The following is a 15,537-nucleotide window of genomic DNA, read 5'->3' as shown; positions in this document are numbered from 1 at the left end:
GCTTTCTGTGTGCTCCCCAGTGGGAAGGTACCAAGGCACTGGGCCTGGCATTTCCAGCCTTCTTGCTGGTTCCCTGCCTGGGGAAGTTCAACATGGAGACTATACATCATATCTCTGCCACGTACCAAAGGGTTTTCTTTTTCCCCATAATACACTTATGTGTGCCCAGTCAAGCCATACCTGTCCACCCAGGACACAAATCTGCCTTCTAACTGGAGATTTAATAAGACTTGTGGCCCCAATCCTACACATACACACACACCCCAAAAAAAGTAATCACACTGCATCATTGTCATTTTGTTCATTGATTTCCTGAAGCAAGCACCAGTAACATCTCCATCCTAGCCTTTAGATTTTAGTGCCACATTCGAAACTCAGGGTCAGAGGAATGAGACCCATCATTGTTACTGGGTTTTGGCTTATCAAATATGCTATGGGAAGTTTGCCAGACCCTGCCATGCAGGCAGGTAACTCTCGGTAGCCTGCTGGGTTCTCCAAGAGTAAGAACTGGATAAGCTTCTGGGAGCTGGGTTTTATAGTCTCTGGGTCTTGGCTGTTGATGGGATAACACAGTGCCGGAGGCAGTTGGTGGGTGTGTAACGCCTACCTACGGCAAGACGGATTTGGGTGGAGGAGGCCCAGTCCCTATCTGAGCAGGCTTGGAGATCTCAGCCCTAGGTTCCTCTGCCGGTTCCTTCATGCGTGAGGCTCATCTGAACATGTGGAAAGTGGTCTTAAGCATGGCTATGGCTGGTTCCGGAGGTCTTCAGCTGTGGGGACTCTGCCCTGGGTGAAGAGGGAAACTCAACCTGCTCCCCCTTCCCAAAGGGGGCCAATGAGAGCCAGGCATGGAACAGGAGACTGTGCTGTTCTCTTCCAGGAGCTGGGGTTTATAGTCTCTGGGTCTTGGCATTGATGGGAAAACATGGCGCCGGGGACAGTTAGTGGGTGTAATGCCTACCTACTGGAAGTATAATTTTCCTTTTCATAAACAAGCGTTTCTGCCCATCCAACAAGATCCTGAGTCTCCTGACAAAGGATCCAGAACTTGGCAACTGTGGCCTCGAGGCATATAACGGCCCAGATGCCCACAGCACCTTGGACACGAGTTGAATGCCTTTTTGTCTTTAATTGGTTTCATTAGAGGAATGAGAGCCCGGCAAGCTACCGAGAGTATTGGCAAAGCCTGGCAAGCTTCCCGTGACGGATTCGATATGCCAAACACAGTAACAACAAAGTCTCACAATGGAGATGTTACTGGACCTGCTAGAGAAAAACAACAGGAGGACAGTGACAGAGGAAGGAATGGTGCTGTGAGCCAAGTCAGCCGGAGGAGGGCCTAAGTGCCCCGCACAGGCGGACCGGGTGCTTCATCCACACTGAGAAACCTGAAAACGGTACTCACAGCCCTGCCTGCTTCTGCCCGAGTTCCCTGAGGAGTGGCTCGCAGGGCTGGTGAGCACTCTGCACGGTGCCTGCCCCGGTGCCCCTGTGGCTAGACAGGCCCAGGCCACCTGGGAGCTGTAATAAACGGATGCTGTGCTGACCGTGACTGTGCTGACCCGGCTGTCTCTGCTTGCTGGGGCCATCCGGGACTCGGGGACCGTCGTGCGAGCCGGAAGACGATGCGCGACGCACTCCAAGCCCGGAGCCGCCTTGTAGGCCTCCCGTCTGCAGCCTGTAGGTCCGCGCCCCCCGGCCGCGAGAACAACGCCCACCCGGGGACTCCGCCGGCCACCCAGATCACTGGCGGCCCCGACCGTCTAGGCCGACCCACTCAATTTTCCCGCTCGCCTCAGCCTCGCCCTGCCCCGCTCCCAGTGCTCGCCCCTTGTGTCCTTGGGGACAGCCCCGCTGTCCTGCACCTCCATTCCCCAGGCGCCCTCAGTCCCTGTCCCCGCTGGCTCTGCATGCCTCAGTCCGCGCCCACACGGACTAAGCGCTCCTCAGTCCCCGCCCCGCGCCCTCCTCAATCCCGGTCCCCATCCCCGGGGCTACATCCTCAGTCCCCGCCCGCCCCGCGCCCTCCACCTTCCCCGCCCCCCACGTTCAGTCCGCGCCCCCGCGGGCTACACGTTCCTTAGTCCCCGTCCCGCACCCTCCTCAGTCCCGCCCCAACCCTCAGTCCCCGCCTCCGCGAACTAAGCGCTCCTCGTCCCCGCCCCCGTCAGTCCCTCCCCCACCGCGGACTCCCCGTTCCTCAGTCCCCGCCCCCGCGTGCTAAACGTTCCTCGGCCCCGCCCCCAAACGGCTCAGTCCCCGCCCCGCGCCCCACGCTCCTCGCCCCGCCCCTACGGGCCCCCGCGCCTCCAGGCCCCTCCCCCACGCCGCTCAGTCGCGCCCCAACTGCGCAGCAACCTCGAGAGGCTCCGAGTGCGGGCGCGTGCGGAGCTTCCGGGGGACGCATCATCCGCGTGCGCCGGGCAGGAAGTGACGACACTCCTTGCGCGCGCCGGGCGCTGTTTCTCCTCAGGCTCCAGGCCGACGGCGGCGGTGGCGGCGGCGGAGGCGCAGGGGTGAGTGGCGGCGGGCGGGCGGCGTGCGGGCGGCGAGCGGGCAGCGAGCGGCACCCCCGGCGGCGGCCCCGGAGCCTGGCGGGCCGGGAGCGGCGGCGCGCTCGGCCCCGCCCCCCCGCCTGCGCGGCCGCCTAACGGGCTGTGGCGGGACGCGGCCTCTCCGCAGCGGGGCGACCCCAATGGGTGATGAAAAGGACTCCTGGAAAGTGAAGACGTTAGATGAGATTCTGCAGGAGAAGAAGCGCCGGAAGGAGCAGGAGGAGAAAGCCGAGATCAAACGCCTGAAGAACGTGAGTCCGGGCTGCCGCGCGCCCGGGGGCGGGAGCCGAGCTCCAGCCCCGGTGGCCGCGGTCTCTCCATCGCCCCCCACCCCGCAGGCCGATGACCGCGACTCCAAGCGGGATTCCCTGGAGGAGGGGGAGCTGAGGGAGCACCGCATGGAGATCACCATCCGCAACTCGCCGTACCGGCGCGAGGACTCCACGGAGGACAGGTGACTGACCACCGCGCCGGAGCAGGAGGCGGGGCGGGGGCCCCGGGTCTCGGTGAGGGGGCGTCGCCGGCGGCGCCTCCTGGTGACCCACTTGCCTTGGGCGACTTTGGGCTCCTGGCGTTCGGGGGCCCGTACCTGGTGGTGCTCAGGGTCCGTCCGACTCCGGCTCTGTGCCCCTGGCAGGGCCTTGGGGACAGCGAGCAGTGTCAGGATCGGTCGTGCTTATCTCTCTGTCCGGCCCACGCGGCTGTTTTTAATAAAAACAGCTTTCTGGAGGTTATGGAGGAGGCGGAACTGGAAATAAGCTCTGTGCAATCTGATACGTATTTCCGTGCCCACGAAGTTAGAACCGCATTTATGGTAGCTTGTTACAAGCCACGTTCTGTCGGTCTTTTTCTTTGAGACGGTGGGTGGCTGTGGTAGAGAACCTGAACCTTCTGCAGAACGTGCGCCCCAGTCCTACGTGCCATTCCCAGCCACAAAGCTCCGAGGGTCACACTGTCCATCTGAACCTGTGTATAACGTATGGTTTGGGTTCTAACCTCAGAGTTGATGTGGTCGTTTATTCTCAGCTGCGGAGTTTTCTCACCTGAAGAAACACCCTAACATCCTAGTACTCCGACGTGACTTTTTCAAGCATGGTGTGTGTCTGTATCTTATTTCAGAGGAGAGGAAGATGACTCTTTGGCTATCAAACCACCCCAGCAAATGTCTAGAAAAGAAAAGGCTCATCACAGAAAAGATGAAAAGAGAAAAGAGAAACGTAGGCATCGTAGTCATTCAGCAGAAGGGGGTACAGAGCATTTGTTTTTTTTTTCTTTATATCATGTATGATTATTTCACTGTCTATCTTCTGCATAGTACGATGGTATCACTTAGTTTCAAAGCATAAACTAATTATAGGTTATTTCGTGAGTCCTCTGGATTTTTTTCTCTCCTTCATTGGGGGGGCTTTGTTTCAACATAAAATTATTTAATCTTGGGACCAGAGCTATAGAACAGTGATCAGAGCACTTGCCTTACATACTCCCAACCCAGTTATGGCCCCTAGCATCCCATATGGTCTTCCTGAGAACTGCCAGAAGAGATTCCTGAGCACAGAGCCAGGAATAAGCCCTGAGCCCTGCTGAGTGTGGCCCAGCACCCCCCACCAAAAAATTAATCCTTTCAGTCAGTGAGTATGGGGGTGGGGGGGAACACCCTTCTATGTTAAACTGTGTTAACTTTTTTTGAAAAACGTTTGTTTAAGTCCATATAGTGTTTCTGAGCACTGGTATACTAATAGTCACATAGAAGTATACTGTGTTTATCAAAATAGACTATGTTATGGAGGTGACTTTTATTATTATGAGAGCATCAGTGTTGGGCAGTAGCACAGTGCGTAGAGCACTTGCTTTGCACACAGCCAACATGAGTTCCATCTCCAGCACCCCATTTGGTGCCCTGAACCTAATAGTAGTAAAATAGTAGTAATCCCTGAACACAGAGCCAGGAGTAAGCCCTGAGCACTGCTGGGTGTGCTGCCTATCCCCCCCCCCCGAAAATAAAAAGCAGTGTGTGAATATTGGTTCTTTTGCTCAACTGCATGGCGTTAATGTGACCCCACCATCCCCAGAGTTCCAACCACCTTCCACTTGTGTCCTTTTCTCAGGGGGTTGGGGAGGAGCGGTTGACTCAGGAGTGCCATCACATTAGTGCACCACTTCCATCTTCTTCCCCACCCCCCAAACAATGTAGTTTCTGTTTTGCAGTTTGGGGACTACACCCAGCAGAACATAACCTGGCTCTGCTCAGGGATCAGTCGGGGGGGGGGGGCGGGGGGTTGGTCTGTGATGAACTGGGGCCAGCAGCAGGCAGGTCAAGTGGCTCACCCCTCTCCTGTCCCTCTGGCTCCCAGGCGTGGCTTTAACCTGCTAAGAGGATCAAGGCCTCATTGCATACCCTTTAAATGAGGGCCTAACATGGCCCTATCATTTTAATCAGAATAGTAGGAATGGAAAGTTACTTTTTCACAGTGGTAACTGCATTTCTTTCCACTATTCCGACAGCTGTCCCAGTTAAATGTTTTTCTCATTGGGTACTTTTTTATTAAATTCTTGGGAGTTCAGTTTGTTTGCATGACACCATCATTTCTCACTAGGTAAGCATGCTAGGGTGAAAGAAAAAGAAAGAGAACACGAACGTCGGAAACGTCACAGAGAAGAACAGGACAAAGCACGTCGGGAATGGGAAAGGCAGAAGAGGCGGGAGATGGCGAGAGAGCATTCCAGGAGAGAGAGGTGAGTGGGCCTGGCAAGGGCATTCCGGCAGAGAGGTGAGCAGGCTTGCACTGCAGCTCAGCAAAAACATCAGGAAGTTGGGCATCTCCTGGGAACAGTGAAAGAACTGGTCGTTTTTCTGTTCGGTGGGGTAGCGGTGGGCCACCTCCAGCAGTGCTCAAAGGCTACCCCAGCTCCGATTTCTGGGATTGCTCCTGACTGAGCTTGGAGTACCCTAGTGCCAGGGGTCAAACCCGGACCAGCTATGTGCAAGGCAACTGCTTTCCCCCTGTACTCTCTCCAGCCCTGAGATGATCATTTTAGCAACAGATAAGAACTTGCCGGTGGGCCTGGAGCCATAGCACAGTGGAGAGGGCATTTGCCTTGCACACAGCTGACCCGGGTTCAATCGCCGACACCCCATGTGGTCCCCCAAGCACCGCCAGGAACCCCTAGGCATCATGCATTGGGTGTAACCCACCAAAAAGAAAAAGAAAGAAAACTTGCCAGCATGAATTGGGTACAGAAGGGTCACGTAGCCATTCTGATGAAGTCATGGTGGAGAGTTGTCTGGAAGAAGTGAGCTGCTGCTTTTTAGGGAGTGGTTGGGTGAGCACAGGGCTTACTCCTGGCTCTGCACTCTGGGATACTTCAGGGACTGTGTGTGGTGCTGGAGATAGAATCCAGGTTAGCTGTGTGCAAGGCCAGCGCCCTACCTGCTATACTGTCTTTTGGACCCCTCTTGAAGATAGAATTAGGAGTAGGGGGGAGAACCTGGAGACACTGGTGGAGGGAAGTTAATGGTGGGAATTGTACTGGCACATTGCCTTAAAAACTCAAGTATAAATAACTTTTTTAAAAGTTAAGCCATTGATTTATAAATAAAGACAGAATTAGACATGGATTGGCTGAGAGAAGCAGCTGTGGTGGAGTCACTGCTCAAGGCTGTGCAGGGTCACTCCTACCAGAGACCCTAATGTTAGAGATGGTACAGAGGGGGGCCAAGTAGGGGAGGGGCTTCCTGGCCTGGTAGCTGAAGGCTGGAAGGGAAGGAGAGAGTGGGTGCCCCACAGGAACCAGGCGAGAGCAAGCATTTGCCCTGGGCCTTCTCAGGAAGCTCATCCAGAATGTGTGTGCAAACAGTTCCTAGGATGCCCAGAGGCGATTCCTGTTCTTGCTCTGGAGATACCCTGCTGGTGCTGAGGGGGTCTGACAGGGCAGCTTCCTTCGGGAAGTAGCTGGCTTTAGGGCAGTGTTCCGGGAGGTTGTTATATAATCAGTACTAGGAGCCCGGTGCATATCCTTGCTCTGGACGTCTGTTCAGCCCTGCTTAGCTCCAGATGATCTGAGCCAGGAAGACTAAGGCAGTGCACAGCTTAGGATACCTCAAATGCGGTAGAGGGCATGGCATGGTGCTCGCGTAATGCTTATGCTGCTCAGAACCATGGAGGCAGAGTTGGCCACCACAGCACTTGGCAGCCATGAGGGACGGTGCCAGGGCTGGAACGTTGAGTCTTGCCCCACACACACAAGGGCGAGTGCCTGACTGGGTAGTCTCACCCCAGGTTCCGAAGAGATGTTTTCTTTTTGACGGTTTCTCTCATTTGGGACCTAGAGATCGTTTCATGCTGAGTTAGGAATATAATCAGATTTACAGTTCATTTCTTGATCTTTTTTTTTTTTTTTGGAGGAGAGGGAGAGTGCTGTATATGGTGTCGTAACTAAAGAGATTCCTGATTCGTGACAGTTTTTTTTTGGGGGGGTGGGGCTCCATATCCAGCAGTGCTCCTGGTTCTGCACTCAGAAATAGTGCTTGGAAAACCCTGTGAGTCACCGGGAGTGGAACCTGGGCCAGCACGTGCAAGCATAGTCCCCTGCCTGCTATACATTCTCTGGCCTCCAGGAGCTAGTGCTGGCTCTTTGTTCTGGGTAGTTGCTACCAGTGCTAAAGACCATCTCAGCTAGGTTTGGCTGCATTTGAACACCTTCACCCCTGCACGTGTTCAGGGGGTCACTCCTGGTGGGGGTTGGGGGAGGACTCTAGGACCCTATGTGGTGCTAGGAATTGAGTTTGGGTGGGCTGCGTGCAAAGCAAGCACCCTCCTCCCCCCCCCACACACACACTTTTTGGATCACACCTGGCAATGCACAGGGGTTCCTCCTGGCTCTGCACTCAGGAACTCCTGGCGGTGCTCAAGGGCCATATGGGATCCTAGAAATCGAACCCGGGTCACCCGTGTGCAAGGCAGATGCCCCACCTGCTGTGCTTTCTCTCCAGCCCTGCAAACACCCTCCTTGCTGCAGTATTTCTGACCCCTATAGAATACGTAAAGAAGGCGGCGAAGGTGTTAGCAGTACCAGGTTGTACTGGTGGCTGTCACCCTGAAGATGAGTATTTCCAGTGTCTATGCAATTCCACTTGTTGGCCACCTGATGGTGCAGGTGGCACATCTGTTTCACCTACTAGCGTTCCGGAACCAGCCCCTCACTGCCTTCCTATTTCCCTGAATACCCACTGACCTTTTTGTTTGTTTTTTTTGTTTTGTTTTGTTTTTTGGGTCACACCCGGCAATGCACAGGGGTTACTCCTGGCTCATGCACTCAGGACCATACGGGATGCTGGGAATCGAACCCGGGTCAGCCGCGTGCAAGGCAAAACGCCCTACCCACTGTGCCCCAAGTGCCCACTTTCCTTGCCAGCCTGAGTTGAGGATTGACCTTCGGCTTCATCTGCCAGAGATCCCAGGGAGCAGAGGCAGGACCAGGGGTTGAACAACTGAGTTTGTAACCTGAAGCAGAAAGCAGAGAGAAAAGAGTGAACCAGGGAACCAGCTGGCATGTGCTTATTGCAGGGACCGCCTTGAGCAGTTAGAGAGGAAAAGGGAGCGGGAGCGGAAGCTGCGGGAGCAGCAGAAGGAGCAGCGGGAACAGAAGGAGCGGGAGCGGAGGGCAGAGGAGCGGCGCAAGGAGCGCGAGGCCCGGAGGGAAGGTAACGAGCTAGTGGGCAAGTGCCCATCTGGGACCCAGCCTTCTCGCCAGAGCCGAGGCAGGGGCGGAGCGAGGCCAGGGAGCGGCAGGTGGTGGAGCCACGGCTGGTCTTTGTGTCCAGGGCTGGTAACAGCTATGCTGGGGACAGGAGTTTGGAAATGGGTTTGCCATCTGGACTTGGACTCTTCCTTCTTGGCCAGTGGAGACTCGTGGCTTGCAGACCTCTTCCCTTGGACTGGTGGCTGCACGCCAGCTGCCTGAAAGACAAGCTTCTTGAATGTGGGGTCTGGAAAGCAGCAGCAGCAGTAAAAACGAACATGGGATCAGCTGCATGCTTGGGCTGGGGAACGCAGGTGGGGAACATGGGCTTCTCACATGGGCAGCTCTGGGGTCCAGCCCTTAGCATCACCCACGAACACCCGAAACCGCATCATAAATCTTACGTGTTTCTGGCAGCATTGACCTGTGCATTTCTCGGGTGGAAAGGGTGGCGAGTGTAAGGGTGAGGCAGCCCTGACTCTGGGGTTGGCCCACAGCTCGGGGTTGGAAGGGGTGCCTCCCCGGGCTTCCTTGGTACTGTTAGGAGTCTGCATGGTGGGCACGGCTGCCACAGGCCCTGTGCTCGGTCCCCACAGCCAGGGGCACCCTGCTCACTGTGGAGTCACTTGTTCTGTCTTCACTGCAGCTGTTTCTGCTCATCACCGAACCATGAGGGAGGACTATGGTGAGAAAGGGAAAGCCAGTCACTGGGGCCGCAGCCCTCTGCGACCGCCTCGAGAGAGGTTTGAACTGGGAGACAGCCGGAAGCCAGGTGAGATTGGGCAGCACCTGCAGGGCCGTTTGTCAGCTTGTGCACAGTCCGGGGGACTCTGAGCCTTCCCTTGTTCTTGCCGCACGCGTGGGCTGAGCTGGGCCAAAGGCACATCTCAGTGCTGCTTTCGGCCTTTCCCACATTCGATGACTTGTTTCTTAAAGTGAAAGAGGAGAAAATGGAGGAGAGAGACCTACTGTCTGACCTGCAGGACATCAGCGACAGCGAGCGAAAAACCAGCTCGGCTGAGTCATCGTCAGGTACCGCTCACTGGGCCCGGGGCACTGGTCACAGTGGGTGGGGCCACGTGTGCACTTCTGACTCTTTCCTTCCTGAAGCGGAGTCCGGTTCAGGGTCTGAGGAGGAAGAGGAGGAAGAAGAAGAGGAAGAAGAAGAGGAAGGGAGCAGCAGTGAAGAGTCTGAGGAGGAGGAGGAGGAAGAAGAAGAGGAGGAGGAAGAGGAGGAGGAGACTGGCAGCAACTCAGAAGATGCATCTGGGCAGTCAGCTGGTGAGGGCACCCGGCTGCAGGGATGCCGGAACCCCAGAGGCCATCCGGGCAGTCAGCTGGTGGGGGCACCCGGCTGCGGGGGTGCCGGAGCCCCAGAACAGAATCAAAGGCATTTCCACACTGTGAACTCCTGGGGTCAAGCACCACAGCCTCCTGGGCCCTGTGCAGTCTGCTTAGTTTTGCCTTCTCTTCTAGAAGAAGTGAGTGAGGAGGAAATGAGTGAGGATGAAGAGCGAGAGAACGAGAACCATATCTTAGTTGGTAAGAGCTCCTGGTACTGCTTCTGCTTTCACGCACCCGAGTATGGGGGCCCGTTTGTGGGGAGAGGGGTTTGACACTCCTTCCGTGCTGTGGCAGGCGCCTCCAGCAAACACTCCCCTTGGCCCCGCCACTGGTCCACAGTGGTCTCTAGGGCATGGCGGTCATGCACCACAGTATGCTCCCGCCACACACAGCCTGACCTGGGGCCATGTGTCCCCGTGGCGGCACTCTCAACGAACAGGACTTACTGCCATCCTGAGCGCCTCTGGCTTGGCCCTGCGGGAGCCTCGGAAGTCCCAGCAACGTCCCACCCTCAGAACCCAGCAAGGAAGGAGGCAGCACTGCTGTCCAGCCTGCCTGCCCTGCCATGCCCATGCCCCCAGGCGCTCTGAGTGCCAGCTCCAAGACCTCAAGCACAATCTCCTAGGGCTAGGCTAGGTGTCGTCTCTGCTCCCAGTGTCCCTGTTGTCATCGCTGTCCCATGCCTAAATGCAGGAGTAATCAATGTCCCTTTGAAGTTCCAGAGTCAAGATTCGATCGGGATTCCGGGGAGAGTGAAGAAGGGGATGAGGGAGTGGGAGAGGGCACCCCGCAGAGCAGTGCCCTGACCGAAGGGGACTTCGTGCCCGACTCCCCCGCCTTGTCGCCCATCGAGCTCAAACAGGAACTGCCCAAGTACCTGCCCGCTTTGCAGGTCAGCCTGGCAGGGGCCAGGGGCCAGGCCCCAGGTGGGGTACCTGGGGGGGAGGGGCCTGTGGCCTCCAGCCAAGCAGCACTGCCACCCCTGCCAGGGTCTTAGGCTGGTGTTGCAGTCAGGCACAGGGAAGGGAGGTGGGAGCGGGGGCTCCTTTTGCTAAAGGAGTACCCACAGCCAGCATCGAGGAGCAGTGGGGCACTGCATCCCTGCAGGATCCAGTGGTGCCCCTGATCAGGGCTTGGTCCCCGCCTGGCTCTGGGAGGAGACGGGCTGCAAGTCCCCCTCGTGGCTGCTTCCACAGGGCTGTCGGAGCGTGGAGGAGTTCCAGTGCCTGAACAGGATCGAAGAGGGCACCTACGGGGTGGTGTACCGAGCCAAGGACAAGAAGACAGGTGGCTTGGGTGGGGCTGCTTCCAGGCCGCCCCTGAGGCTTTGCTGGGGGCACAGGGGAGGGGTATTCCTGGCAGAGTGGCCTGCATGGCCCAGGAGCACCCAGCCTTGGGACCCACAGGGGGTGTTGTGGGAATGGCTTGTCCCTTCAGCTTGCTGTGTGCCCCTAGTTTGGCAGGGACCGCAGAGTGGGGCTTTGCTTCCTGCTGCTCTCACACTGGAGCTGTTTGAGGGAGGGCACCTAGTGGCAGACACATCCCAGTGACCCGTGGACACCTGGTCATCTTTCCAGATGAGATTGTGGCTCTGAAGCGACTGAAGATGGAGAAGGAGAAGGAGGGCTTTCCCATCACCTCGCTGAGAGAGATTAACACCATCCTTAAGGCCCAGCACCCCAACATTGTCACTGTCAGGGTAAGGCCTCTCCGCAGAGCCGTGGCGGGGCTGCAGCCTGGGGATCGCGGCCCTCTGACCTATGCTGCCTCCTAGGAAATCGTGGTGGGGAGCAACATGGACAAGATTTATATCGTCATGAACTACGTGGAGCACGACCTCAAGAGTCTGATGGAAACCATGAAGCAGCCTTTTCTGCCAGGTAGGCTCTGTGCTGCACGTGTGCCACCGTGCGGGGGCGCCAGGCTGCAAGTCCTGCCTTGGGCCGGGCACTGCATGTTGCTGCATCACTGTCTAGGGGAAGTGAAGACCCTGATGATCCAGCTGCTGCGTGGTGTCAAACACCTGCACGACAACTGGATTCTGCACCGTGACCTCAAGACATCCAACCTGCTCCTGAGCCACGCCGGGATCCTCAAGGTGGGGGACTTTGGGCTGGCCCGCGAGTATGGCTCCCCCCTGAAGGCCTACACGCCGGTGGTTGTGACCCTGTGGTACCGTGCCCCAGAGCTGCTGCTGGGTGCCAAGGTGAGTGCCTTCTGCTGGGCGGCCCACCCTGGGGCCTCGCCCACCCTGAGCCTGGCTCTACCCCCAGGAGTACTCCACTGCTGTGGACATGTGGTCGGTGGGCTGCATCTTCGGGGAACTGCTCACGCAGAAGCCACTGTTCCCTGGGAAGTCGGAGATTGACCAGATCAACAAAGTGTTTAAGGTGGGTCTGGGGCCCTAGCTCTCCACTGGGTGGTCGGCTGGCGCTTTCTGCAGGGTACGGGTACTTGGAGGGGTCTCTGCTTTTAGGATCTGGGGACGCCCAGTGAGAAGATCTGGCCAGGCTACAATGAACTTCCTGCAGTCAAGAAAATGAGCTTCACAGAATACCCCTACAACAACCTCCGCAAGCGCTTTGGGGCTCTGCTCTCAGACCAGGGCTTCGACCTCATGAACAAGTAGGCGGCCCCCCCCCCCCCCCCGCCCCGCCCCGCCCTTCCCCTCCCCCACTGGCAGGCGTCTCACCCATGGTCTTTCACAGGTTCCTGACCTACTTCCCTGGGCGGAGGGTCAGCGCGGAAGACGGACTCAAGCACGAGTATTTCCGAGAGACCCCTCTCCCTATTGACCCCTCCATGTTCCCCACGTGGCCTGCCAAAAGTGAGCAGCAGCGGGTCAAGCGGGGCACCAGCCCTCGGCCCCCTGAGGGAGGCCTGGGCTACAGCCAGCTGGGCGAGGATGACCTGAAGGAGACAGGATTCCACCTGACCACCACCAACCAGGGAGCCTCGGCCGCCGGCCCTGGCTTCAGCCTCAAGTTCTGAGCTTCCTAGGTCAGAGCCCACAAGTCTCCACTCACACCAGCAGCAGGCCCTGGGGGCCAGAGCTGGGAAAGGGGGACCTGCTGCCCCCACGTGGCCACCTGGGGCAAGTGCAGCTGCTGGACTGGGTTTGGTTTTTACGTTCCTTTTTTATTTCCTTTGGGCTTGTAAATGTGTAGAATTAAGCCACATGGCCTCCATGTGGAAGCAAAGGATGTATTTTTTCAGCTGAGATGGGCTGGTCCCCCAAGAGACGGCAGCGCCCACCAGAAGCCCGGGGAGGGCCTGGTGGAGCTGAACCTTGGGCACTTCCTGCCGTGGGACCTTCGGGTCCTTCCCGCGCCCCGGAGCTGAGCCCACCGGGCCGCCTGATTTTGTACAAGCTCGTCGTGTGTTCTGAGATGTAGTAAAGTTTTTCGGAGAAGCCTGGTCTCTTGAGGGCAGCCTGCTGGCTTTGGTGAGGGAATGGGGTGCTGAGGGAGAGACAGGTGCCCTGTCCAACCCCAACACCAGGCCTCAGTTCACTTCCCAAGAGTAGTCAGGGAAAGTTCTTGCCCATCTGGTATGGTCGCCGCAGTGGTGGTGGGATTCTGTGTCCTGGCCCCAGGAGCACCTCTCCCAAAAACAAGCTGAGACTGAGACAAAAAGTACTTTATGAGTCGCGCACACGAACGCGCCAAGAGTAGGTGGTGAGCACGCGGCGCTGGCGCCGCACCACGCAGGTATAGGTGCCCTCTGTGATGGCATTGGCAATGATGCTCAGGTGCGCCTCGCCCAGCGCCAGGTAGCCAGGGTAGGAGAACTCCAGGGGCTCTTGGTCCTTGTACCAGCTGGGGGGAAGAAGGGGACTCAGGCTGGCCATCCCGATCCCTGCTGCCCGCCCGGATGCAGGCCTGGGGCCGGCCACTCACTGCACTTTGCCCTTCTTGTGCAGGATCTTCTGGCCACAGCGGAAGGTCATGTTCCTGCCCTCTGACACTAGCCTGGTTTTGGTCCTGGGCGGGGGTGGGGTGGTGGCCTCCGTGGGAAAGGGGAACTCTGCTCCAGTGGGGACATGTCATTAGCTGCACACCCTGGCCCTGGGAGCCAGGGCCGGGGCCCCAGGACCTCACCGTAGCAGAAGTCACAGCTACTGGGGCAGAGCCTTTTCATCAGCCGCTGGCGGGCTGCGCAGAAGCCCTTTCTGGCCCAGGAGCCACAGAAGGACAGCCGATCCAGGCAGCCTGCGGGAGGGAGCACAGTAGGACCTCGGGGCCTTTGCGACCGGCCCGCCGCACCCACAGCCGAACACCCACCATAGAGTCGGTGCAGCCCCCACAGCTCGTCCTGCGACAGCACCTTCCAGCCACGCAGCGTGGCATTGAGATGCATGAGCGCACGGCCCTGCAGCGAGTGCATCAGCCCCAGCGCATGGCCGATCTCGTGCGCCGCCACGTGCACCAGGTCGGTGAGCCACACGCCTGCAGGCCCGGTCAGAGTGGGCGTCCCGGCGCGCAGCTGCGCTGGGAACGCTCGGGCAAGAGATAAGGATGTGAGCTCGGCCCCCAGGAATGCAGCTCCGCCCCCTCCGGGGCGCGGGGACGGGCGGGACCTGGCGTCTGGGACCCGGGGCCTGCCGCCGCCCAGTCTCCCTGCCTGCCCTTCCCTGGACGCGCCCACCTGTGCCCATCCCAGAGGGGCCCCAGGAAGAGGCCGGCCGTCACCTTTCTTCCAGCTGTAGCGCGTGGGGCCCAGGATCCAGTACTCGCTGTCATCGAAGTGGATGCCGCCGTGCGGGGGGAAGAAGGCGTGGGCCAGCTCCCCGGTGGGCCCGTCGAAGCAGTGGTGCAGCGCCGAGGCCAGGCAGTCCGTGTGGTTGGCGGGGTAGAAGCCTGCGGGGCCGCGGGGCTGAGCGGGACGCGTGGGGCGCGCGGGGCGGGGTGCGCGGGGAGATGGCACCCACCTATGCGGAGGTCACTGGGCTGCTCCGGGGCCACCTCTCGGAAACTGAAGGGGGACACCTCGCTCCACATGCGGAAGGCTGCGGCCAGGCCCCGCCGGGTCTCGCTGGGGCTCAGCAGGTTCCGAGGGAAGGAGAGGACCCTGGGATGCGCACCAGTTAGGGCGGCGGCCGGCCGTAGCCACGCCCCCAGCGCCGGGCACCCACCTGTAGGTGAGGTTGAAGCGGTCCCAACGCAGCCGGGCTGGCGTCAGCGTGTAGCGGCGTATGCGGGACGCCTGCGGGGGCGGTGGGTCCGAGACCCCCGTGGGGTACGGCGAAGCCACATCTTCCTTGGGGGGAAGCGGGAGCCGCGGGTTGGCGGCGGGGACTGTCAGTGGCCGACTGGGAGCATCCCCTTCTCTTTCCTTCTCGGGGTCTCGACTTCGCCGTGGCACATGAACGGCCACGAGAGAAAAGGTCCCACCGAGCCGGCCAGATGCCAGGGTCCGGGCGGGCGGCCAGCCCCTGTCCCACCCTGCCGTGGGCACGCTCTGCGGCACGGCGGCGCGCCGACGTGGCCTCACCTGCACCGCGCTCGGGGTGGCTGGCAGCCCCAGCCGCGCCAGCAGCAGGAGCGCAGGGAGCAGGCACAAGGCGCCCAGCCAGGCGGGTCGCTGGCCGCCCCGGCCCGGGAGCCCCGGCGTGGCCGCGGGCGCAATGGCCCCGCGCTGCATGGCGTCTGCGCTGGCTGTCGGGGCGCCGCGGCGCGGGGCTGAGCACGGAGGAGGGAGCCGGCGGGGAGGTGGCGGCGGGCGGCTCGGGTTACAGCCCTGAGGGGGGGGGGGAGCCGGGCCGCCTGAAGCAAACCAGCTGGCCCGCCGCTGCCGGGAGGCTGGTCCGGGACGCCTAGGCCACGGCCGAGGGACCGAGAGCGAGCGCCGCCTTGGAGGCGGGCGGGCGCCCCGGACGGACTAGCGGCTTTTTCCCTAG

The 15,537-nt window shown here is 59.4% G+C and overlaps 2 protein-coding genes across 5 annotated transcripts; one reads left to right on the top strand and one right to left on the bottom strand.

Moving 5' to 3' along the window:
• Window positions 1-2,391: 2,391 nt before the first annotated feature.
• On the top strand, window positions 2,392-13,048 carry LOC130036563 (cyclin-dependent kinase 11B). 4 transcript variants are annotated; one of them, XM_056128433.1, is made up of 18 exons: window positions 2,392-2,516; window positions 2,683-2,806; window positions 2,894-3,009; window positions 3,675-3,772; window positions 5,150-5,288; window positions 8,120-8,256; window positions 8,941-9,066; window positions 9,231-9,326; window positions 9,405-9,575; window positions 9,771-9,836; window positions 10,355-10,530; window positions 10,835-10,925; window positions 11,216-11,337; window positions 11,413-11,518; window positions 11,615-11,844; window positions 11,912-12,028; window positions 12,115-12,263; window positions 12,347-13,048. In XM_056128433.1, exons 2-18 carry the CDS (start codon window positions 2,696-2,698, stop codon window positions 12,627-12,629), a joined length of 2,334 nt encoding a protein of 777 aa, XP_055984408.1. In that variant the 5' UTR covers window positions 2,392-2,516; window positions 2,683-2,695; the 3' UTR covers window positions 12,630-13,048. The 4 variants fall into 4 exon arrangements, with proteins under 4 accessions (XP_055984408.1, XP_055984406.1, XP_055984407.1 ...); XM_056128431.1 differs by having other exon boundaries at window positions 3,675-3,802; window positions 9,408-9,575; XM_056128432.1 differs by having other exon boundaries at window positions 3,675-3,802; window positions 9,774-9,836.
• A 229-nt stretch (window positions 13,049-13,277) lies between these two features.
• Window positions 13,278-15,419, bottom strand: MMP23B (matrix metallopeptidase 23B). The gene is made up of 8 exons (XM_056128464.1): window positions 15,132-15,419; window positions 14,773-14,897; window positions 14,569-14,708; window positions 14,330-14,497; window positions 13,922-14,086; window positions 13,739-13,849; window positions 13,538-13,664; window positions 13,278-13,456 (listed from the first exon to the last, which is right to left on the bottom strand). The coding sequence occupies exons 1-8, from the start codon at window positions 15,279-15,281 to the stop codon at window positions 13,279-13,281; spliced, it is 1,164 nt and encodes a 387-aa protein (XP_055984439.1). The 5' UTR covers window positions 15,282-15,419; the 3' UTR covers window position 13,278.
• Window positions 15,420-15,537: the final 118 nt, after the last annotated feature.

This window comes from Sorex fumeus, unplaced genomic scaffold (assembly GCF_029834395.1).
Source record: "Sorex fumeus unplaced genomic scaffold, SorFum_2.1 ptg000064l, whole genome shotgun sequence".
NCBI classification, from domain to species: domain Eukaryota; kingdom Metazoa; phylum Chordata; class Mammalia; order Eulipotyphla; family Soricidae; genus Sorex; species Sorex fumeus.
The sequence above is the reverse complement of the archived record's forward strand: the minus strand, read 5'-3'. Positions and strand labels throughout refer to the sequence as shown.